A 26,425-nucleotide genomic window follows, 5' to 3' on the forward strand; every position below is an offset into this window, starting at 1 on the left:
TATATAATATCTAATGACATAATTTAATGAGAAAATTCATAATTATTTACAGTCTATGTTATATTCAATATCGTTATGGCTATCCCAAAAAAAGGAGAATGGAGATCAGCTAAAACTTATCCATCTTCACTTCTTTGGAATTTGCAGATTGTAGGAGAAATGATGTTTTAAAAAATATTTCATAGATGAAGCTATTTCTGGACAATACTTTAGAGACAGAAATGAAAGGGAAAAAATTCTCGGAGATTTTAATTTTAATCCTTTCTCCCACTGATTGTTAAGGTATTAATGATGAGACTCAAAGTCCTGAAATTTCAGAATGCTTTTCCTTTTCAGAAAAGCTTTCCAACAAAGTCTCATTTAAGGGGCAAGAAGAGAAGAATAACCAATGGAGAGCAGTATTTCTTCATCTTCTAGAAAACTCAGAATCTGTCTTCCTAGTTTATTCTTTTTCAGAAACACACAAATAAGGCAAAGCATTAGTGTTGACAGATTTGAATGAACTGGAGCTGTAGCATCAGAAAAAAATTATTAATACTATTTGACCAGTACACACATCCTAAAAGACCCACAGCCATAGAGTGTGTCAATATAATTTTTAAAATAATCCCTAGTTCAGCTGAGGGACTATCCTACCAGATCTCTCTGGCTTGCTAAAAAATTAGTATATTTTTTTCCAGTCTACAAAAAGCATTACTTTTTTTTTTTAGCACTGTAAATACATTGTGAAGATGGAAGAGGTTTTTTTTAATGTGTCTACTCTAGCTTGTGCACTGCACAGCAGCGACCAGGCAGAAGGTGGATTTATATTAGGACATCCTAAAGGTTAGATACAGAAAGACTTTTAGAATATCCTGCATTGGAAGGGACTCACGAGGACCATCGAGTCCAAAGCCACAAAGTCACAAAAGGCAACCTAAAAGTTAAACCATATATCTAAGAGTGTTTTCTAATATTATATATTTATACCTCTCTAGAAATAAGTTTATCTAATGAGACAATTTCATGTAATTCCCAACATTCACTGCATGCTTCATTAATATAATCACTTATCTTGAAAACTGTTACATGTTACCTGTTTTACAAATGCCATTTTTTGGATCAGATATTTTTCAAGACATACATTCTTCTTAAGAACTTTACAGATATGACTTATACAAACATGTACAAGATTTCAGCATCTACCTTTTCCTAAACAGCCTACTGAATTTAAAGGCTGCTATTTTTTTTTTTCTTACCACTGTTTGAAACAGCGTAATTCTTTAAGTTGCTTGTTACAAGATCTTTCAGTCTTCTGGATCCCAATTATCCTCTGCTTATTCCTGTCCTCTGAATTCTGGGTGTTTGGCGTAATGCTTTATTTCACAGTTGGAGAGCCATACTTCCTTATGGAGATATGCCAGTATTGGTTGCATTGCTCAAGCTGCTAAATACCACAGAAGTGCTGCTGTGGGTTTATAATAATTAATATTAAAAAAAAAAAGAATTTATTATATTTCTGTGTACACAGGCCACCATGAGCCTACTAGGACAGAAGTGGAATACTGGAAGAAAGCTGGGCTTTGAATTGAGGCAAGACACTCTTCAAATGACTGAACATCCAGATTGCCAGATATGAAGATTGAATGTCATTTTATACAGCACAGGCTTGGAATAAACCACTAATTTACGTAAAAAAAACCTACTCTTGAGGAATACACAATCAAAACAAGTTCAAGTATTTGGGTAAAATAGTTTAGTCTGGAGATACATTTCAATTTGCGTTTATAAGAAATGTGAATTTTGAATTAGTGAAATAACTTGGAAGACAGTGCTATGTTGCAATACTGATTGAAATCAAATAAAAACTCACCCCCCAACCTTGTCAAAAGGAAAATGAGTAGGGAAGTCACTTGAGTTTGTCATATAATTCAAGTGCTCAACATAAAAGATGTTAACATTCACAGTTATATGTAAGAAATGGGCAACATTTCTAGATTTAAGGTGACCATAGAAACCTCTTTCAACCTTTTGAACAGTCTCTTCAAAATCAAATCTGACTTCAGTTCCAATGCCATTTTATCCTAACCCTCCCCTTAAGAGTCTGTTTTCCCACTAACTAGCCCTGAGCATTCGACAAGACCGTGACACTCGGGAGGGACTCTGCACACAGGCACTCCTTTTTTCCATACTGATCTTGTCTATGCCTCTGAAGAGTTAGACTGATACAATACACCTTGCAGGAGGAACCCTTGTTTAACTCATTCCAGTCATACTACAAATGCACTTGAAAATGAATCCAGTTTTTCCATCAGTTACCTGAAAAATCTCCATCTCACAGACACAGTCCAACCTCAAAAGCATAGTAACACAAACATCTACCAGTCATACAGGTCAACTCACTCGTGCAAGCAAGGTAATGTCCATACCTTTGTGTTTGAAGCATCTGCTGCTTTCATTCAGTGGAACATTACTTAGCAAAAATTCTTCATTATGTCTCAGAGACTTAATTTTCTATGTAACATACATAAACACACACAGTATAATAGGATACAAAACTTTACTGTATTTGAGATAATATAATAATAACTCTATGACATCATGGTTTGGGTTGCAATTTCTGAGAAATTATGCCTGTGTTCCAGTCCCTGTTTCAATAAATATTGCAGTATTTTATGCCAATGAGAACACTATCCATAGAAAGACTGATACTACGTACTTCAATGGCTGCACAATATGCTTGGAAAAAAAAAGAGAACACAGGTAAAATTCATGCTTCAAATCAATCAGAAAGGGATTTAAGTTTGGATTTCACAGATACCACTTGATTAATCTAATTATGGTCATATAAAGGACGGAAGAGGAAAATACACTCTCCGTGTTGTAAGCTATACCTATGTTGTCTGTGAATTAGCTCTTATTTCCAAGTATTTTATTTAAAAAGTGAAACAATAGAGGCAAAATGTTACATCAGTCAAACAGTTCAATCCAAGCATAATGTATTTTTCTGGAAGAGCATAAAAATATTGTATTGACCAAACAATTTTGTATGGCCACCAAATTAAAGAGGTGATTAAAAGAAAAAAGACAAAAGATACATGAATAATACTATTCCTTGTCACAGTTCAGCCATTTTAATGGAAATTTTCTAAATTATTGAGTTCAAGGCAGGTGCCAGAAATGGAAAATTTCAACATAAACAGTTAACATTTGGAAGAAAGGTAAGCACTTGGGAGTAATGTCTTTTGGTGAAAAGCTGCATGCAGCTTTAGCTAAAGACTGTGCTACCAGCTCCACCTTGAAGATTTGATTTATGCCTGCAACAAAACCAAGAAAGGACTGTGCCACAAAACCTTTGATTGTGAATGAAGTTAATAATATGAATTTCTTCAAAACGGAACATACTTATGGACATATAACAAATAATTTGATGTGCTGTTTCAGACTTAACTTCTGCACAAAATGAAATCTACTGCTCTCAATATTTTAAGCAAAATAATTTTGGAGAATGGTAGAAGGGTCACTAAAAACCTGGTCTTACTACTGAAACTATACAAATTTTTAAGGATGGAAAGCAGGGAACACACCAAATCTACTGGTAAGGGTCTACATAGAACTTTATTGCCCTGTAGGAAAGAAAAGAATTTTAGGAATCTTTATAATCCTGCTGGGCTTGTAAAAACAGAAACAAAGAGAGGTCAAAGGATCTCAATGGATGGTTAGACTGCAAAGCATGTGCACAGTGAAATACTTTGACATAAGTTTCAGAAAGGCAAGCACTGTTGAAATGGCTTTGGACAACAAGAGAATAACAAGGCTACCAAAGGCTATTCATGTCAGTAAGAGTATTATAAATAATTCTGAATTATAAATTTTATTAGTAAGAGTATTAGAAATACTATTTCACATCACAGGAAGTCACAATGCACATGCACACCAGCACAATCCAAATATTAAACTTCCAAAACTCAGGCCTTAGAACAAAGACAATAGTTCTCTTGACTATTTTTCTAATCAGAGTTCAAAGCATGTAATTTCAAGAAAGGAAGTCCAAATATTGGAAGTATAAAAATTTATAATTTGAAACTATTTATCAGAGGGAAGAAGCTGAGCAACCCCTAGTGGTAGCAGAAAAATATATTCTGGGAAAAAAAAAGCAAAATTTTTTACAGGGCCAAAGTATTTTCAAAAATATTGTAAACAAAAATTCCTGTATTATATTCAGTGTCCGAAGCTGATGATAACATTTAAAAAAATCTATAAGTAAAAAATAATGCATGACTCAGCATTTTTTCCACAGAATTCAATTTGAATGTGATAATTGTGTTTGATAAAATACACTACAGTATAGTTGTGTTTCGATATACTAAGAAGAACCTTTTTATACATTATTCTTTTGAGAAAGATTACATTTTTTTTTTTCTAATTCTAAGACATCCTAATGCAGCTACTGCCAAATTCAGCATCATCATTTAGGGAGAGATTTGCAAGCACCATACCAATGACAAGCACAATGTAGTATTAAAAAAAAAAGCTTAGACCTTTTTGTATTTTGTTTGAAAGTGTTTATCTAGAATTCATGTTTATCAGCTTTCCTCCATAAATTGCTCTTCCTTCTTTTAGGCTTGGAAATAAGACTGAAGATGAATCAACAACCTTGACAGTATAAACCATACTTTCTGTCTCTGCAATCTTTTTGAAACTTACTCCAGTTGAGTGAGATTTTCTGTGTTAGCCATCAGCCGTTCAAGATTCATGAATAACCATCAGAACAGAGGAGGTACAGAGATGAATGTGCCTGAAAATATCATGTCAGTATCAAAGAACCCAAAATCTATCTGAACTGTATACAGTCTTTCAAAAGTTATCCATACACATGCATTAAAAGGAAAAGCCCTTGCTCTATTGCCACCAATGATCCCATGCCTCTAGCCATCACCAATATAAAGGGATGGTGCTTCATAGTGTCAAGGTCATTTCAGACATCGTGAATCAAGATACCAGTAGATAATATTATAGAATAAAAGAATGAGTCCAAATTTATGTTGTCTTGTTTCAGAAAAATGTAATATCGAAGACAGTGTTTCCAAAATCAAAGACAACAATGACAGACCTAAAATCACACTTGAAAGTGCAGTTATAAGAAACCTCTTTGGAGCTCAGTCCTTCCTGATTTTCACTGTGTTTCTAAGGTGACTTTTGAAACTGATTTTGGGTACAAAAAATAGTTTAGGCAGAAAGTTAATGGGCTTGTTACTGGAACACCTACATCTGTTCCAAAGATGACACAAAATTATCTCTAGAGACTTGAAGTCAATCCCTAAGAAACCACACATTGGGAAAAAACCCAAGAAACCTCAACATTTGACCTAGCATAATTATACTGCTATAGAATTTTGTGCTGAGCTGTAGCAATCAGCAAAGCAGAAACTTAAGTGCAAATTGCAAGCCGCCAACTTAAGTTTCCAGCTAGCACAAGACTCCTGTGATAGACTAATGGCAAAAAAGTCTGACATACAAATCTTATGTTCACAGAAGGAAAGACAACGTGACAGATATCTTTGAAGAATCTGTGAAAATATTCTTACAAACATTTTTAAAGATCTCTGATCTCTTATTGAAAAATAGGTATAATTTTACTGTAAATAATCTATTGGTAAGGCATAGAGCAGTGTGCCCCCAAGTGTTGTCTACTTGGTAAAGTGTGCTTGACAGACCTTTCATTTTTATCACATTCAAGAAACTTTCTATTACATTTAAGAAGCATCATTTAATGAATCACATGAAAATATCATACCTCCAAGTTGCTGAGATGCTGTTTTTCAAGCAGTTGTTGCATTTCTTTCAGATTTTTCTGGAAGAGAAGTTGGTTACTATCCATGTTCGTTCTACTGGTTTCTTGTATTGTTTTATCCCAGTCAACCATTGCTGAAATCTGCTTCTGATGGAAAGAACCATTTCTAGATGCTGATGAGGATGATGTGTCATCTGTGGTTCTTGATGCAAGCAAATAAATTATTACCTTGGCTTATTCCTATGCGTCAACTGTACACTTTTAAATATGTTCCTTTCCAAAAGTATACTTCATCAATAAATGCCTGGCAAGTGAAGGACAGCTATACCATATATAACTACAGGTGGTGCTGTTAGTACTATCTAAAACTGTCCAACACTTTCCATTTTAAACCTTCTCTTCTGTTATTTATAAATAGTCAGACTTTTCTGACTGCGTTGTTGGGTGACTGCATCAGGCTGAATGAATCTGGAAAATGTCAGCCAATGGTTTGGTCATTTAAAGAAATGGAACACAGAGGATTTTTTCTAAAAAAAACAAACAAGCAAAATGGGCTTTATTTTTGCATAAAGTTGGCTTACATAGAGGATAACTTTATACAGATACTGTCAGATATTCCCTTACTTCAACCAGCAAGAAGGCTTTGCAGTATCTAGAGATCCCAAGTCTACTGATGAGATGTAATGTCAGCAATGTGGTACATTAAAGAATTTGTATTTGCTACCTGAAAAAAAAATCTTTGGAATAGCTAGTGTAGCTGGGTTCTGTGGTCAGGGTGAGCTCAAATTAAGATAGAGGAAACCATAGGTTTCTACATGTGAAAATGATGAAGAGAATTAGCAAGTATCATTGGGTTGGTTGACACCCAGAAATTAAAGCAGCCAAGAAGCATGTGAAGCCAAATGACAAGGAAATTGTGCAATCAGAGACTAGGAAGGCAGGGAGTGTATAACAAGATATGTTCAAGAATAAAAAGCAGACATAACTGGAACAAGGCTGGGTAAGATCACTAGGAATAGGCACCAAGCTATTTGGGACAAAAGTGAACTTTTAGTCTATACACAACTAAATATGAAAATCGTACTTCCCCATATTTCCTTCTTCTTTTTTTTTTTTATTGGAATCTGGCCTGACAAGATGATCTGCCATGCATGTTTTACCCATCCTCATTTTCAGTGAAGGTGATGGTGAAGATGATGGTTTCTTTCATATATGGGCAATAAGCAGTGTAGGAACTTACAAGAAGATAGGACTTTTAGCAGGGCTTGTAGTGATAGGATAAGGGGTAACAGTTTTAAACTAAAAGAGGGCAGAAATAGACTAGATCTAAGGAAGAAATTTTTCACAAAGGGGGTGGTGAAACACTGGCACAGGTTGCCCAGAGAGGTGGTAAATGCCCTGGAAACATTCAAAGTCAGGTTGGATGAGGCTCTGAGCAACTTGATCTAGTTGAAGATGTCCCTGCTCGTTGTGGGAGGGTTGGACTAGCTGACCTTTAAAGGTCCCTTCCAACCCAAAGATTCTATGATTCTATGACTATTTCATGCTACACAAAAACTACCTTCCTCTATTGAGCAAATTTGAACAGTGCAGTCACACAATACATACACAGACCTCATCCTCCTCTACTGCCCATCCAGCAGAGATGCATTATTAGGAAATATGTATTGTTACTAGCTGGAGATGGCTACCATATGTCTAATAGATGTACAGAAACTCAATAGTCCCTTTCCTTCATTTGTCTCCACTTCTTCGTCTTAAGTTTCCACAGTTCCTTTTTCTGAGCCTGTTTCATCCTCCTTCTGTATCCAAAATTACATTCCCTGTTAAAATCAATCTCTTTTCTTTTCAGTACATCTGTGTCAAATGGGTCAAAAATCAGAAGATTTTATGCAATACTCCAAAAAGATTGGCTTAATTGCACTGACCTAAGCAGAGATATATATTTGGCAGAGTCTAAAAAGGAATTTATTATTTCTGATGAGCTGGCTGATAACAAAAAGGGAGAACAACTTCTTATATTTATTTATAAAACTCAGAAAACTGTATTCTGTATTATTTTGAATGGGAGATATCCTCCCTATCCAAAAGTTTTCTGTACTTATCCACTTTTAAAGACTTTGTTACCGTGGACCAGACTGATATACATCTGCCTCCCGCCCCCCAATCTGTTCTTTTTTTTCAGGGGGGGCAGGAAGAAGTTCCTCGATATCTATTTGGAGGTTTAGACTATTTATATTTATAAAAGTTTCTACATTCCAACTTTTTTCAGACAACATTTTTGATTTGTTGTAATTAAGTTTCTATCCCAAGACTGAACTTAATCAAATACAAATTTGCTTTTAAACACAAACAGGGAAATATATCTTGTACAAAGAGCAGCGCACCATTTACACACCTGATATGCACACATACCAATCCCTGTCAGCTAACGAGTTGAGCAAAATCTTTGCTTCAGCTTTTAATAACTAAATCTTACTAGCAGCAAAGTAGCTCTACTGCAAGCACAGAATATAATCTTTCACTTATTGGGTGTTGCAGGTTTTTTTGCCTTTCTCCAAGAGGAGGTAATACGTCTCCATTGCTTAATTTAATTTTTTACAACTTTTTAAACATAGACATTAAGAATGCTAGAACCTTATAAAATTCACCTATATCCAGTTGGGTCTGCAGCCATATTTATCTTGAATACTTAATACAGTATTAATTTCTTCCCATAAAAGGAGACTGTCAATGAATTCTATACGTTCTATTTCTGAGGGAGGGTGAATTCTAAAGATGATACAAGATTTTCAGTTTGAGTGTTCATAGAAGTGTAAGAAGAGAGAGAAATACAGAAAGGGATTTACTACCTCATCCGAGTTAGTTATTAGCTGTCCCAAAATTTCCAACTAAAGGGATTATAAGACATTTAAAAAGATTTACAGCTCAGAACTGGTGAGTTTTGAAGAACCTTCAGCTTTGAGAACCTTCTCAAAGTTCTTTTCTGTGCCAAAGCTTACTTTGCTGTGCTGATCCTCAAGTTACCAGCTGGGGAAGAGGCAGCACATTCTGTGGCAGGTTCAAAGATATTAGTCTGCTGTCTTATCTGTACTAATTGGCTTGTGACCTGCCAATTGGTCAATGTGGACTCAACTTTTAAGTCTTTTTCAAGTTGGGGTCACTTGTATGAATAATTTCTTCCTTGCTCAATTGCTAATTTCAAACTTGTAGAAATATAATTATCTTTGAGATTCTTAGCTCTCTCTCAAATTTGGTTCCTAGGGGAACACAAACTGTAAAAGAATATGAACATATAAATTTAATTTCCTCAGGAAATCAGGTTATAAAAATGAAAATCAGGAAAAGAACAGACTATCATTATTACAGGATAGTGAATTTTTTAAATTATACAAATATAATATGGAGTGACAGCAATGTTATACTGTAAGAAATTAAGGAAAATGTACGTGGTTTAAAGATGGCCTGAGAGAAAACTGTGAGCCCTTGAGGCACAAGGAGCAGTTTGAAGAAAGATGAAAAACAAAGAAACAAATGATAAAGGCAGGGGTAAGAGGCACTGAGCTGCTGTCCTTAATTGAGCCTATGAGTGAAATCAGACAAACAATCAGAAACCCTGAGACAGGGTTCAGAAACATCTACATTTCTTGGTCATAATTTCAATTTACAGGTAGATTTTTTGTTTGTTTGTTTTTATGGCTGCAATTCTTCTTTATTATGTCAATCCAGTGTAGTAGCTGCAGAACTATATGCATGTTGACCAGCAGATAGCATGAGTATTTAGCTCTGAAAGGTATGAAATATTTTCTCAATTGCCCAGTTAGTTGCCTACAAACATGTTTTAATCAGCAGTAGAAATGTAATCAAACTGAATATTAATGTCACAATGAAGAGCACACTGAAGCTCAAAAGTAGGGAGACCCCTTTTAGACAGAATTTATCTGTGTTCTGAACATCTACACAACTTACAGCATGCAGAAAATAATTATAATAGTAATAACAAAAGCAGCAACAACACAAACAAAACCCTGAACTGAAACGTTAAAAAAAATAAGAGATTAGGACAGGGATAATCAGGAAGGAGTATCAAGTACAGCAGATAAACTATGCATGGAGAAGCATTCTGTGATAAGTCAAGGTACCTTAGAAAAAGTGCTTGGGTAGCGTGAAAAGTAAGCAATTGAAATTGTGTGTGATATAAAATGAAACTGCAGGCGAAATTGTTATCAGGATGCTCAAGATACATATAGAGGATGAGAAATTTAAAGGAATGACAGCTGCAAAGAAGGTAAGATCATGGGATGAATATACAAACTAAACTATCCTTGAATGTCAAAAAGAAAAAAATCTGCTTGAGAATAAGAAATCATCTAGACAGAATTCTTTATATTTCAGAGAACAGCAGATGGTTTGATAACCATGGCAATCTGAGTCAGGCTATAACTGAATGGGGACCGGGTTAGACCCAACTATTCCCAGAATTCTGCTGAAGGGAAAAGGTTTGTGTCACCTCCTCTGCTGTTTTACCAAACGCAGACAAACAACTCAACGATGTTTCATAATATTTCATTGGAACAGTTCATATAAATGCTTTCTTTGCCACTAGAGAAATGGCCTGCAATTTCTTAAAGAGTAATCATCTACTGTTTATTGAATACACTAAGCAATTTACTTCTTTTGATCATCAGGGTAAACAGAAATGCTTACCTGAAGTTGGTTTTGTTTCTGTCGGGCAAGCACAGTCCTGGTGTTAAAAATGACCCTTTAATTTGCTCAAGAGCTTCTTCTAACTGAAAAGCTGTTTTTTTCTGGACTAGAGGGATTAGAGTAAAAAGTAAAATGGAAAAAATATTTTAAAAATTGGAATATTTTACCATAAATGGTTTGGTTAAGTTTCTTAAGTTTGGAACCCTAAATCCAGATTGTTACGATAAACTGAGTGGTTTAGCATCATTAGACATGCTGGAGCATCTCTAGTTCCTCTGAAACAAAACCCCAGTCTATTAAGTGTTTACAGTAACACATGTATTCCACAGTTTTGCTATTTGTTTTTAGACTGTACTGTTGAAAAAGTGGTTAAAAAATCCAGCACTAACTTTGTATTTACATCATGATTATTCCACTCACGCACTAAGCCAAAGTTATGGCTTGCAGACATTTTATAAAGGCCAAATTGCAACTTACTAATCAAACCAGTGGAGAAAGAAAGAGTCCAGACAGGCACAAGGTATGGCCTCTTTCAAGTTAGCAAAAGTAGGGTAGAAAGTGGCAGAGGCAGAATTGCTATAAAGGAAAACCAAGAAAAAAAATATTGTGATTCATTATATTGCTACACAGTCTGGGATGTCAGTAGAGCTATGAAGAAGCCCTAAACCAGTACTGTTCTATTTTGTTATTTTAATCTGACATTTGATCTTGAAGTCAGAGACATTACCTCACAGTTGGCGCAAGTGCAGTTGGGAGAGTAAATCTGTTAAAGAATACCTAAGTAATATACCGTATCTTAAGAGTTTCAACACTGGAAAGTTGACTGGAAATCAGACTTGGATGATGCTGCCTGCCAATTTGCACTGATTCCAAGAAAGCAGGAACTGAGTTGCAGTGATCATTACTTCCCAGCAAGAGAAAAGCTTAAATAGCTGACTAATTCAGCAAGAGTTATGTAATACATTAATATAGGCTACAACTGCTTTTACTTAATCATAAACAAAATGCACATTCTTGAATATTTCATATTCAGAGGTTCAAATAGGGGATCATTATGCTACCCTAGTAACTGACAGTGGCCTTGTAACACTTCACACCCAGCTGTGGAAGCACAGTATTGTCAGAAATAAGCACATTGCAGTGAAAAAACTGGGTAAAAACCCAGGAAACCACAATACCCCAAGGAGGCGATGTACTTACTGTGAGTGGAATATGATGAAATATATCACAATAGTTTTTAGGGAAAAAAACACGTTTTTTTTAAATTCCCTCTACTCACTTTTGTTGTATGTATCAGATCTGAGCTTCTCGTCAGTTGTGTTTTGCTTATACTAATGAATTCAATTAATTTGAGTGAAGTTAATTGTTCTGTTTGCCTCAGTTATATTCTATTAATAGAAAAACGCTTATATTGTGAATAATGTTTAAATTTTAATTTACAAACCTATTTGCTTGTGCTGAGGAAAGGGCAGATGAGCACGCTGGAACTTATCAGTTGCTTCCTGAAGTTTAATTTTCCTCTGCTGCAGAACTTGTTCTCTAAGTCTTTGTTCTTTGTCTTCGTCTTGCTTCCGTCTTTCTTCAAAGGCTCTGTATTTAAGAAGCAAAAGTAGATGATCCCTGTTTTCTAATTACATTTGCCAAAATATTAGTAACTTACTTGCTTATCAGTTTGCAATTTTAGTACAAAAGCTTGCTTGTCCATAAATTAAATGCTATGAACTTCAGCATAGCTGGATTTTTATGGTTTGTCTGAACATAAATGGGACACTGGGTGGTGAAGAAGGGACACACCATAATCTTCGTAATTTTTAGCCTCAACCAGAGATTTGATTCTTTCTTAGACATGAATTAACATGCAGACTCAGACAGTTCTTGTGACCAATATGACTTTTGCCACAACCTTTACATTACCACGTAAATGTATCACAGTGGGCAGATCAACAGGAAGGTGAACTGCAAATACCCTGTGTGTGTGCCTTTCACAAGCTGTCAGGGGAAACAGTAACAGTTTAAAAGCTGTTATTCAGAAATAAGGCAAAGGAACTGAAGTTTTACCTATAACTATGTAAGAGTTAGTATCAACTTCTAGTTTTTGAGAAGCTTCCTGAAAGACAATCAGATTAGTAGCACAAAATGGGATAAAACAGTATTGTGAAACTATGACTGACAGAATCAGTTGTTAATATCAAATACGTTAAATATGTCCTACTGGCTGGAAAGCAAAGCAGGCTCTAATCGAAAACAACCATCATCACAAAGCTTTCCTTCGGTAGGCATGAACGTGATGAAGCTATGTGGAATTTTTATTCCTGCTGACAAAATCATCAACTGTTACCGACAAACTTAAACTAGCTCCTTGAGTCAAGTAAACCCAGCAAATCCATTGGCACAGTGCCCATGTTGGCAAGTCATATTTAAATACAGTAATACTGTAAAAGTAACGCTCTTCAAGATAAACTTCTAAAGTCTGCCATGCAAGGATCACTACAGCTGGGAACTTTCCATCTTTAAAGTTCTCTGTGTGTTAGAACTGTGATTTCACAGGTCACTAGTACACTAGGTAGGGTCCCACTCATCGCCAGCATTAGTGGAGAGAAAGGCAGTAATGTTTAGCCATACATTCTTTATTTCTCTCATCACAATAAGATACCTTCCCACAACTGTAGTCACTTGTAGTTGCTTCATAGATCTTCTTGCTTAATGGAGCAAAGCTGCTACTTAACAGAGGAACTCCCTAACTCAAGCTATTTTAATTATTCTTTCTTTTGCTTTTCAGGGAAAAAGTTCAAACTGAAATATTCAACTTGACCCTCCCTAGTATTCCTTCAAAAGGCTGATTGTGAAAACAAACAGAAAAATTATTTGAAATAGGTACTTTTTATTTTAGAAAGTCTAAATGCTGTAATTGCATAACAGTAAAAAGTAGGAAAACTTCCAACTAATTTCTAAGTACATATTTTTACAGGAATAAGCACTTTAATCCTCCTGGAAGCCAACGCGTAGCAGACAGAGACATAAGGAACTTTCACTATTTTCAAAAGTTATATATGCATGGTTGTCAAAACATACTGAAACTAATGACTAAGATTTCCCAATTTTATGGACAAATTATTACACTTCATTAATAGAAACCAAAGACAAAATAGATACTATTTTTTTTAAAGTAGAAATGCACTGTAAACAGTTTCCATGCAGCTGTTACAAACCTTAAATTACAAAGACTATGTACTTGCATTCCTGCCGTCATTATGGGTGCACTTAAAACTCCTCCCCATATCATAAGGGGAAACTGGAAGTTGTGTTACATCTGATCTTCCTTTCTTCAATACTACACCTGCTGTACTACCAACGTTAAGCTCAAGAAAGACAGTGCTGGAGCACATGAAAAGCCAAAAGTAAGAAGAGAGACAAAATGTGCAAAAGGATCCTCTGCTTTTGCTAATGTATGTAGCAATCTGGATTAATGTTCTCCAAGGTCAGAAATCAAAATGCCAGTGAACAACATAAGCAGTTACTGCTTCTACTTTGGAAGTACCTTCCCTGCAGAAAGCTCCTGGTCTCCCAGCAGCAGTACTCCTCAAAACTGTCTTAGATCACAAGAACTGCTGAGATTACATCTTGTTATATATGTACACACCATATAGATATATATACACCATACATACACCATACAGATGGTAGCTTACATTTTATTTTAACAACCTGTTTATTGCAAATGACGCTTAATGCTTACACTTTCAAAAATCCAGGTGAATTTCTACAATTCAAGGTAACTCTTCTAGAGATGAAGTTATAAAACTCTACAGCTTCGGCTGAACGGTAAGAGAGAAGATTGACTTATGCAAGGTGAAATAATTAAATTAAAATATGATCGCAAGACTGCAAGTATCATTTGCAAACTTCAGCTTGTCAGTAAGCAGGAATGACTTCACTTGAGGCATGAGGTGAAGCCAAACAAGCAGTTATTCAAAAATAGAAAAAATCTGCAGAGAACTCTATCCACATAAAATGTCTTACTGCAATTTGGTTAGGAACTTCAATTGTTCATACAGAAATTAGAACGAAAAAAGTAGAACTAGAGTCCATTGTCAACTTTCAGTATTCCTGTATTTCACCAATGTTAAAATCTGATACAGAAATCCGCAATACTGTACATCTTTATCCTGACTAAAGAAATAGGAAAATCACAACTGAGAAAACAGACTTACTTATCCTAGTAAGGACTTCAAACATCTTCTTCTTGATCCCCTTAAAATTTCTAGAAGCTGCTCAAGAAGGCCTTTAGTTGAACTGTAGTTGTTAAATTCAGACATGTGGGAAATGCTACAACTTCGCACCTGGAGTAATTCCAGAGTATAATTCCAAAAAGGAAAGAGTAAATTCTGACAGAGCCTTCATTTTAAAATGATTTTGGAGTATGACTTAGCTGCACTCTTCCACATTCCTATTAACTGGCATAAAAAAAAGACTCTTTTTCCGTATAGCTGGAAATAAGAAAGTCCAAATGCTGATGCAAGAGATCTTTTTCACCACAGCTCATCATGATCACTATTTGGTTTGGATTAAGACATGAGGGAGAGAAAGGATCTTATTTTAAATGTAAGGACATGCATTAAAGATATTCAGTGAAGCCTGCATCATTAATTCCTTGACCTCACAGGATGTAAATTGTGATACCCAGGTGCATTATGTAAAATAAATAATTTTACAAATGCGCATTGACATCTTACAGAAAAACAGTTAAAGCAAATGTTTCTTCAGCCACTCTTCTTAAGCCACTAGCTTAGGTTCATATCACGGATGTAACATTGGCAAAAGAGTATAGCTTTAAGATGGAGAGTTAGCAGAAGAATTTCCTGACTGGTGTTTTTTTAACCCAGTTTTTCTGACTACTATAAACAACCCAGCAGTGCAGCAATTTTTGAAACGGCTGCCAAAATGTTTATAGTGAATTTGGAATACGAAACTTAAAATATTTAGCAGTTTCACATATACAGACATTATGTGGAAGGCATTTTTATATTAAAAACAGTATGACCAGATGGTGGAACTATTTCCTGGTTAATTTTATTAAATTATCTTCACAGTGAAGTGATGGATGCTACACTCCCAGGTGGACTAAATGCTTACTACTACCTTGGGTCAAAATAAAAAAAGGAATATATACAGTGCATACGGAATGCTATGAAGTTAACCTTTTGATAATGGGTTGATATTATTCATCCATTGCCATATCATGTTTGCAAACCAGTGCACAATAATTTTAAAAATGAGGTAGGAGTGTACTTGTACACTTAATGACGACAGCAAGATCAAGAAAAGGCTACAATGGGGTGTCACACTCAAAATCCCCTTCATGGGCAAACAGGAAACACACTGTATATCCTTAAGAGAATTTGCAGAGGTTGCCCATAAATGAATTTTTTTGTTTAAGTAAGATACTTGCCAGGACCATAGGGATGCATATTAACTCTATTCACTCATCTTCTCTGATTATTGTATGCTGAATACAAAAGAACACCCACAAATTGCTCTAAGGGCTTCAGAAGGACTGACCCGTACAATGCCATAACGGCTTACATAATGGCTTTCCTCCAAAACGACTCAAAAGTTCACTGGAGAGTTGCCCACAATATCCACTAGTTGTTACACTCCAAATCCTATTTATGGCCAAAAAGTAAGCACACCTTATATAAAGGGAAGAATTTTTTTTGTTAGCACGTGCTGGTTTTGGCTGGGATAAAGTTAATTTTCTACACAGTAGCTAGTATAGGGCTATGTTTTCAATTTCTGCTGAAAACAGTGTTGATAAACAAAGGGATGTTTTTGTTATTGCTGAGCAGTGCTTACATAGAGTCAAGGCCTTTTCTGTTTCTTACATCGTCCCACCAGCAAGAAGGCTGGGGAAACACGGGAAGCTGGGAGGGGACACAGCTGGGACAGCTGACCCCAAATGAACAAAGGAATATCCCATATCATATGACATCATGCTCAGCATATAAAGCTGGGCAAGAAGAAAGAAGGGGGGGTACATTCAGAGTTATGCCGTTTGTCTTCCCAAGTAACTGTTAGGCATGATGGAGCCCTGCTCTCCTGGAGACGGCTGAACACCTGCCCGCCGATGGGAAGCAGTGAATGAATTCCTTGTTTTGCTTTGCTTCTGTGTGTAGCTTTTGCTTTCCCTGTTAAACCGTCTTTATCTCAACCCACGAGTTTCCTCACTCTTATTCTTCCGATTCTCTCCCCATCACACCAGAGGGGAGTGAGTGAGCAGCTGCGTGGTGCTTGGTTGCTGGCTGCGTTATAACATGACATAGCATAGATAAAACTTAAGAGTCTAACCCCTATTAATCCAGACATAATTATTACCTAATTATTACTAAAAAAATAATGACAGTTAGAATACTTCTGTACAGAGAAAGCCTCAATAATAGTGATAATTTGCTATTCACACACTGAGTTTCTACCCCGTTTCCTGATGCTCACACTTCCATTGCTCTTCTGTGTCCCAAGGCTGGGTGTTTCATTCTGGTGGTGCTGGGGTGTTACGGTGAGTTGTCAGCACCTGGAGTCCCTTCACCAGATGCAAAATCATATTCATGTTCATAAAATTATTTAATAGAATCATCAAATAGAATCATAGAATAGTTTGGGTTGGAAGGGACCTTTAAAGGTCATCTAGTCCAACCCCCCTGCAATGAGCAGGGACATCTTCAACTAGAGCAGGTTGCTCAGAGCCCCGTCCAACCTGATCTGGAATGTTTCCAGGGATGGGGCATCTACGCCCTCTCTGGGCAACCTGGGCCAGTGTTTCACCACTTGCATTGTGAAAAAATTCTTCCTTCTATCTAGTCTGAATCTGCCCTCTTTTAATTTAAAATGATTACCCCTTGTCCTATTGCAACAGGCCCTGCTAAAAAGTCTGTCCCCATCTTTCCTACAGGCCCCCTTTAAGAACTGGAAGGCTGCCATAAGGTCTCCCCAGAGCCTTCTCTTCTCCAGGCTGAACAACCCCAACTCTCTCAGCCTGTCCTCACAGGAGAGGTGTTCCATCCCTCTGATCATTTTGGTGGCCTCCTCCGGACCCGCTCCAACAGGTCCATGTCCTTCCTGTGCTGAGGGCTCCAGAGCTGGATGCAGGACTCCAGGTGGGGTCTCCCCAGAGCGCAGTAGAGGGGCAGAATCACTCCCCTCAACCTGCTGGCCACACTGCTTTGGGTGCAGCCCAGGAGATGGTTGGCCTTCTGGGCTGTGAGCGCACGTTGCCGGCTCATGTCCAGCTTTTCCTCCACCAGTACCCCCAAGTCCTTCTCAGCAGGGCTGCTCTCGATCGCTTCATCCCCCAGCCTGTACTGATACCGCAGATTGCCCCGACCCAGGTGCAGGACCCTGCACTTGGCCTTGTTGAATCTCACAAGGTTCACACGAGCCCATTCCTTGAGCTTGTCCAGGTCCCTCTGGACAGGTTGAGGTCCCATCCCTTAGGCATGTCAACTGCATCACTCAGCTCATTTGTCAGCTGAGGGTGCACTCGATCCCACTGTCTATGTCATTGATTAATGCTTTCTTTTTCCTTACCTCAGGAGCCACTTGCTGTCATTTTTATATTTGCTAACACACTTTTACACCTTTGGTCTTTCTTCATTGCTCTGCAGCTCCACAGTACATCCAAATATTCCATACATCATGCCTTCTACATATCTTACATAATATTTCTTTGCTCTCATTGTTACCCCTAAAGCCAGTTTTGTCAGATCTAGATCTGCATTTCTTTCACCTACTATTGGTGAGTTGTTTGTGGCCGTGGGGTCTGCAGAGCCAAGCCTGTGTGCCATCTCCTATGATCCCCTGCCTGTACTCCTCTACGCCGCATCCTGCGCCTCCAGTTCTCAAGGCCTCTGCGATCATGCCGGGCCTGTATTTCCCTACACAACATCATTATGTTAGTCATAAATATCTCATTCTACACAGAATAACTGCTTGTTACTGCTATCTATATAAAACTACAGTCATACCATAAAAAGATAAACAAAGGCAAAATAAATTAGCCACAGACACCTGGTCAATTAGAGAAACTGCTGTTACAGCTAAATCAAGCAAAACAAAGCTGCAGGCAGGTCAAGAAAAGTTCAGAGAGCGCAAGCTTGGCAAGCATCTGTCCGGAGGCCTTGCAAATTCAGCACAAGCCTGTGGCCCATTACCAGAAATGGCAATACTGGATGACAAGTCTACATGGTTACAGTGACCACTACTTTTCACAGTTTCATTCTGATGTAGAAAACAATACTAAATTCTTAACACTACGCCCTCTCTGTTTACCAAGTGCTAACATTTTTCTCCCATTTCTGGCAGTAGACTGCTTTTTGCTCTGCATCAACAACACTGATGAATAATTTAAAGAGCTTTCATTAAATAATCAATGATAATCAGCCAGCAGGTGGAGCACAAAGCTTGTGAGTATACTGAAAATAAAATATTTTTGAAAAAAATTACCGTAATGGGAATAGACTGGAAAGTGATATGAATTGGGAAAGTGTTTCCTTCCACAATTACAACAGATGGATTAGCTATTCACATTTCAAGGTAATTCAAAACGCTGAACTGAGATAGCGGACTGTAAGGTTTATTTAAAAATGCACATAGACAATTGCATTTCCAGAGTGAACCAACTACCTGCAGCCACCTGGGCACACTGCCGGCTCATGTTCAGCCGGCTGTCGACCAACACCCCCAGGTACCTTTCCGCCGGGCAGCTCTCCAGCCACTCCTCCCCAAGCCTGTAGCGTGGCATGGGGTTGTTGTGACCCAAGTGCAGGACCCGGCAATTGGCCTTATTAAACCTCATACAGTTGACCTCAGCCCATCAACCCAGCCTGTCCAGATCCCTCTGCAGAGCCCTCCTCCCGCCCAGCAGATCAGCACTACCACCCAACTTGGTTGTCATCTGCAAACTTACTGAGGGAGCACTCGATCCCCTCATCCAGATCATTGATAAAGATGTAAAATAAGACCGGCCCCAGTACTGAGCCCTGGGGAACACGACTTGTGACTGGCCACCAACTCGATTTAACTCCATTCACCACAACTCTCTGGGCTCAGCCATCCAGCCAGATTTTTCACAGAATCACAGAATCACTAGGTTGGAAAGGACCTTCAAGATCATCAAGTCCAACCATTAATCCAGCGCCACCATGTCCCCTAAACCATGTCCTGAAGCGTCACATCCACACGTTTTTTGAACACTTCCAGAGATGGCGACTCCACCACCTCCCTGGGCAGCCTGTTCCAATGCCTGACCACCCTCTCAGTAAAGAAATTTTTCCTAATATCCAATCTAAACCTCCCCTGGTGCAACTTGAGGCCATTTCCTCTTGTCCTATCACTAGTTACTTGGGAGAAGAGACCGACACCCACCTCACCACAACCCCCTTTCAGATAGTTGTAGAGAGCGATAAGGTCTCCTCTCAGCCTCTTCTTCTCCAGACTAAACAACCCCGGTTCCCTCAGCCGCTCCTCATAAGACTTGTGCTCCAGACCCCTCACCAGCTTCGTTGCCCTTCTCTGGACACGGAAGAATGCACCTGTCTAAGCCATAAGCAACCTGTTTCTCTAGGAGAATGCTGTGGGAGACGCTGTCAAAGGCTTTACTAAAGTCCAGGTAGACAACATCCACAGCCTTTCCCTCATCCACTAGGTGGGACATCTGGTCATAGAAGGAGATCAGGTTGGTCAAGCAGGACCTGCCTTTCATCAACCCATGCTGGCTGAGTCTGATCCCTTGGTTGTCCTGCACATGCCCTGTGAGCGCCCTCAAGATGAACCTCTCCATAATCTTCCCCGGTACAGAGGTCAGGCTGACAGGCCTGTAGTTCCCAGGATCCTCCTTCCAGCCCTTCCTGTAGATGGGCGTCACGTTGGCAAGCCTCCAGTCGTCCAGGATCTCCCCTGTTAACCAGGACTGCTGATAAATGATGGAGAGTGGCTTGGCAAGCTCCTCCGCCAGCTCTCTCAGTACTCTCGGGTGGATCCCATCAGGCCCCATAGACTTGTGGGTGTCCAGGTGGTGTAGCAGGCCGTTCAATGCTTCCTCCTGCATTAAGGGGAGTTTATTGTGCTCTCCATCCCTGTCTTCCAGCTCAGGGAGCTGAAAACCCTGGGGACCGCCTGCTCCTGCGCCTTTAAGATTTCCTTCTTGAAGACTGTCCAGCCTTCCTGGACCCTTTTGCCCTTTAGGACGGTCTCCCAAGGGACTCTCTCAACCAGTGACCTGAACAGGCCAAAGTCTGCCCTTCAGAAGTCCATGGTAGTGGTTTTGCTGACCCCCTCCTTACTGCAACAAGAATTGAGAATTCTATCATGTCATGGTCGCTAAGCCCAAAATGGCCTCCGACCAGCACATCTCCCACCAGTCCTTCTCTGTTCATAAACAGCAGGTCAAGCGGGGCACCTCCTCTGGTGGGCTCACTTACCAGCTGTGTCAGGAAGTTATCTTCCACACGGTCCAGGAACCTCCTAGACTGTTTCTTCTCTGTTGTGTTATATTTTCAGCAGACATCCAGTAAGTTGAAGTCCCCCATGGGAACAAGGACTAGCGATGGTGAGACTTCTGCCAGTTGCTTGTAGAATGCTTCATCTGCCTCTCCATCCTGGTTGGGTGGTCTATAGCAGACTCTCAGCAGGATATCTGCCTTGTTTGCTTTTCCCCTCGTCCTTATCCGTAAGGACCTTGTCATCACAATTGTTGAGTTCTGTACAATCAAAACACTCCCTAACATACAGAGCCACCCCAGCCTCTCCTTCCATGCCTATCCCTTCTGAAGAGCTTATAGCCATCCATTGCAGCACTCCAGTCATGAAAGTCATCCCACCATGCTTCTGTGATGGTGACTAAGTCATAGCTGTCTTGCTGCACAATGGCTTCCAGCTCCTCCTGTTTGGTGCCCATGCTGCGTGCGTTTGTGTAGATGCACTTGAGCTGGGCTATCAATTTCACCCCCAACTCTGGCACGCCACCCCTAGGCTCAACTCTAGTGAGCCTGGTTTTATCCCCTTCCCCCTTCAAATCTAGTTTAAAGCCCTCTCGATGAGCCCTGCCAACTCATAAGCAAGAAACCTTTTCCGTCTTTGAGATAGTTGAACTCCATCTGCTGCCAGCAGGCCCGGTGCTATGTAAACCACCCCATGGTCAAAAAAAAATAATTCTGCTGATGGCACCAGCCTCTGAGCCATGTGTTAACCAGGTGTGTTTTCCTGTTCCTTTCAGCATTCTTCCCTGCCACTGAAGGGATTGATGAAAACACTACCTGTGCTCCCACTCCATCAACCAGTCGCCCCAGCACTCTGAAGTCCTTTTTAATCACTTCTAGACTTCTTTGTGCAACCTTATCGCTGACAACCTGTATGACCAACAGCAGGTAGTAATCAATGGGCTGTACCAGACCAGGGAGTTTCCTGGTGACATCTCTCACCCAGGCTCCAGGGAGGCAGCAGACTTCCCTGTGAGTTGGGTCTGGTCGGCATAGTGGGCCCTCTGTACCCCTCAGAAGGGAGTCGCCTATGACAATTACCCTCCTTTCTTTCTTAACAGAGGTAGCCATAATGCGTGGGGCTGACTGACATATTTTGCATTGAGCAGTAACAGTGGGATGGGTACAGTCCCCAAATTGACTGCTGCTATTTAAAAAGCACTGTGGTATATAAACACAAAATATGACATTGTATTCATTTATATGAGCTCAGTCAGTAGCTCTTATTTCTGGAATATTTAATTTTTATTTATTTAATTATTTATTAAATTATTATTTAAACAAAATATCTGTCAGCCACTGCCCCAGAGCACATTTAATTCTTAAGCGATCTTGAAATCTTGAAACAACTTCATGTATTAGCAATTCAATAAAGGAATGACTTTCTTGTTAGTCATGCAACTTGTGTAAAGATAAGCAGTAGGCTGATTGTTTGCTGTATTGAAGCACTGCTGTTAACACAAAACTAAGCAGCTTGGTCAGTACCAGAGATGCAAAGAAACTGATGGTATCAGATAGGGTAGGAGTATGAGTTCCTTTAAGTATTCACTTTGAAAAACATCTGTGACTTAAGTTACTGAGACTTTGCTTTGCAAAGCTATCCTTGCTCTTTTCTGTGCAAGTGATGTTTTTGTCTTTTACTAAAAAAAAAACAATTAACTGAGCACACCTTGTCAAAAGTTAAGTTTTTTTAAAAAGCTTTTTTTGAAGCTGCTGCATTTTAGAGGTGTTGACCACACAATCAGGGAAAATTTCATTATAAATACCATTAGAAAAGGTTGAAAATAGAAGACCTCAATCTGCAAGCTCTCTGCATATGCAGTTCTCATTAGCTTAAAAAGTGCTGGGCACTAGGGGCTACCAGACTTGGACTCTGGTAGGCTGCTGGTGGTTCTTCAAAAAACACAAAAAAAGACCCACAGAAAAGATTTCCTCCATGATGCAACACAGCAAGAATGAACCTAAATGACATGACTGAGCTTCTGCTCTATCGTCCCTAGATCTATTTGCTAAAGGGAATTCACTGCTATTACTTTTCAGGAGGGGCATACTGAACACAGTATTCAAGATGCAGCCTCACCAGTGCCAAGTATAGAAGGATAATCACTTCCCTAGCCCTGCTGGCCACACTGTTTCTGATACAAGCCAGGATGCTATCAGCCTTCTTGGCCACCTGGGCACACTGCCAGCTCATACTCAGTCAGCTGTTGCCCAAAACTGATCTGGATGATGGGGCAGACTATACTATCAGCAAGTTTGCAGATGGGAGGAGTGGTTGATACACCAGACAGTTGTGCTGGCATCCAGTGGGACCTCAACAGGCTGGAGAAATGGGCTGACAGGAACCTTATGAGTTTAAAGATTACAAGAGGAAGCGCAAAGTCCTGCAACTGGGGAGTAGCAAACCCAGGCACCAACATACACTGGGGGCCACCCATCTGGAAAGCAGCCCTGCAGAAAAGGACCTGCTGGTCCTGGTGGACACCAAGACGAACATGAGCCAGCAATGTGCCTTTGCTACAAAGAAGGCCAAGGGTATCCTGGGCTGCATTAGGCAAAACATTGCCAGCAGGTGGAGGGAGGTGATCCTTCCCCTCTACTCAGCACTGAGGAGGCCATAGCTGGAGGATTGTGTTCAGTTCTGGGCTCCTCAGTAAAAGAGAGACATGGACATACTGGAAAGAGTCCAGCGAAGGGTCACAAAGATGGTGAATGGACTGGAGCATCTCTCCTAGGATAAAAGACTGAGAGCTGTGACTGTTCAAGTCTGAGGAAGAGAAGGCTCAGGCAGGATCTTACTAATGTCTATAAATACCTGAAGGGAGGGTATTCAAAAGGATGGAGCCAGGCTCTTTTCAACAGTGCCTAATGACAGGACCAGAGGCCATGGGCACAAGCTGAAACACAGGAGGTTCCCTCTGAATATCAGGAAAGACTTTTTTTACTGTGAGTATGACCAAGCACTGGCACAGGTTGCCCAAAGAGGTTCTAGTCTCCATCCTTGGAGATGCTCAAAAGATGGTCCTGGACAACCAGCTCTAGATGGTCCTGCTTGAGCAGGGGGGTTGGACCAGATGAACTCAAGAGGTCCCTTCCAACTTCAACCATTCTGTGTGAAGGTTAGAAGTAGAAAATGGCCTGTCATACTTCACGGTGCACTCATGTCTACTCTCCATATGTTGAAAGAAAAAAAAAAAGAAAGAAACAATTTCAGTTTTGAAATTACAAACCAGCAGTGCCAAGAATAACTTCAGATACATGCCTGCAAGCCCTGTTAGGGAGAATTTAGGGTGCTGCCAGGTGAGAATGTGGAGCTTAAGGAAGTCATGCTATCTTTGAGAAACGATCATCATAGCCAACACCTTCACATGTGTTACAAAGCTAATGGATCTTGGCTTATACACAGGGTTGAGACATGACCTGATAGTTGATCCATTAGGAGATAAATCATTTCCTACCTGCATAAGTCAGGAAAAAAATATTCAATTTCAAGGATCTTTTTATTTCCAAATTACTTTTGTCCATATATGCAATGACTCTTGAATTTTGAATTATATTACACAGTTTATTAATACCGTATGCACTTACGACCGTTCTAACATTAGACAACTAACTCCTTTTCAGATATTAGGGGAAGACTTGTCAACACAGACTTCCATTTGAACTGCTTATCATGCTTATATTTATGCCATTCTCAATTATCACAAATGGAAACAATTTCATTTTATGAATACCATACCTAAATTTTTAACTGGCTCACCTTTGTAACTTAGATTTATACTGTGCTTCTTAAGGTCCCAATGAAATTCATATGGAAATGTATTTATACACCAATGAGTATTAGTTTAACTACACCAGGCTGTAGAAATATGCAGGCTGTCTGGTGTTTGCTTTTACATTAGAGTATAATATTTCAAGACCAGTAATACAATAAACAGTGTTCATCTGAGATGTGCAGTCTTACAATGGTACTGTTCCAGAAACTAAATAAGATATTTAATCTTTCATCTGAGACTTAGTTTATTATTTGCAAAGGTTGTGGGTCGCACAGTCTTTAATCACTCCCAGGTGATTATACTTTCTCTTCCATTTTTCTTTGTATTTCAAAATATATGCTGACAGCACACACTGTCAAGCTAAAACAGCAGTATAAACAATACCTACTGCCTCTCTTATGCGTTATCAATGTATTTCAATAAGTAAACATTGTATAACAGAAATCATCTGATATGGGAACTACAGGGGGTGAGCATTTCAGAGAGTTAACACTAGGCAAGGGAAGCTGGTCTGAGGCTGGGACTTGCTCTGAATTGTCTCAAGGAGGAACTCACCTACCTTTACAGTATACAGAGCCTCATCTCCTTACGCGTGTTGTTTATTGGGAAGTGGGAGCACAAAGCCCCACCACGCAGGGGAGGCCATGCGACTGTTACGCCATTCAGATGGAAAAGCATATACCTCAGAAGGCAATGACAGCTGCCGGCCTGCTGACCTGTTCTGTCCATCTGAACGTATTTTTCACACATCCATTGAAGCTAATAAAAACCAGAGAAACACTAGAAATGCAGATCAGAGCCACAAGATGAAAGTGCTACTTACCTTTACCTTATAAAATAAGGGGTGACTACAGTGAGTTTCCAAAAAGTAGCGAGTAACTCAGAATATTGTTCCTTTTGTATTTTATTTGTCTTATAGCAAGAAACTGGATTGGTGAAACTTTTCAACCTAGATTCCTCTAGAACAAAGCAGTGGGGCTATTTAACAATGTGAATGTGCAAATAGTAGAAATATATAGAGGTGTCTCAAGGTTTGGCTCTTTTTTTCACAATCTCCCACCAAAGAACTCTCGTTACTTACCTTCTTCTTCTGTTTGTCTCTATCAAATATTTCTGTGCTCTACTCCGACATATTTTTTGATCTTCTTTCAATGCCCGACGTTCTTCTTCTAAATCCCGTTCAAAATGGAATGTTAAAACTCTATTCCTAGTACTGTGTTAAGGACAATGGAAAGTGTATCAAACAGCCCAATAAAAGGTGTAATAGCCTCTGTGATTGACTTTACATACCTTTTTGGGAAAGGGCAAACTTTATCCATGACATACAAACTGCTGGTACGCCTTCTGACAAAGTACGCAACAGTTGGTCCCAGAAGTGTATATTATGGTAATACCTTACTTTATGTTCATCTAGAAAAAAAATTAATTGCATTTTACTATTTGCAGTGATCTTATCACAGGTTTTGCACTCATCTTTCATGGTATCAGCAGGTAAAAAATCTCACCTTTATTATGTTTATTTGAAGATACATCTTTCCATTATCTAAATCTGTAGCACATGGATACATTTATCACGGGGAAAATGTTTCAATTAAAAGAAAGGCCCCCTCCTTATCGAAAGGATTGGTTGTTTACACGGA

The 26,425-nt window shown here is 39.1% G+C and overlaps 1 protein-coding gene across 1 annotated transcript in view; it reads right to left on the bottom strand.

Moving 5' to 3' along the window:
• The window catches only part of CEP126 (centrosomal protein 126), a gene marked incomplete at both ends in the record, with an annotated part of 45,843 nt that extends 19,739 nt beyond the window's left edge, over positions 1-26,104 (bottom strand). Inside the window, 5 exons of the mRNA XM_082014898.1 lie at positions 5,777-5,975; positions 10,481-10,586; positions 11,925-12,070; positions 25,867-25,998; positions 26,076-26,104. Of these exons, the coding sequence (XP_081871024.1) occupies positions 5,777-5,975; positions 10,481-10,586; positions 11,925-12,070; positions 25,867-25,998; positions 26,076-26,104 (612 nt within the window). The remainder of the gene's footprint in view (positions 1-5,776; positions 5,976-10,480; positions 10,587-11,924; positions 12,071-25,866; positions 25,999-26,075) is intronic.
• Between the last annotated feature and the right edge of the window lie 321 nt (positions 26,105-26,425).

Source organism: Phaethon aethereus (assembly GCF_964289735.1).
Source record: "Phaethon aethereus genome assembly, chromosome: 1".
Classification (NCBI taxonomy): domain Eukaryota; kingdom Metazoa; phylum Chordata; class Aves; order Phaethontiformes; family Phaethontidae; genus Phaethon; species Phaethon aethereus.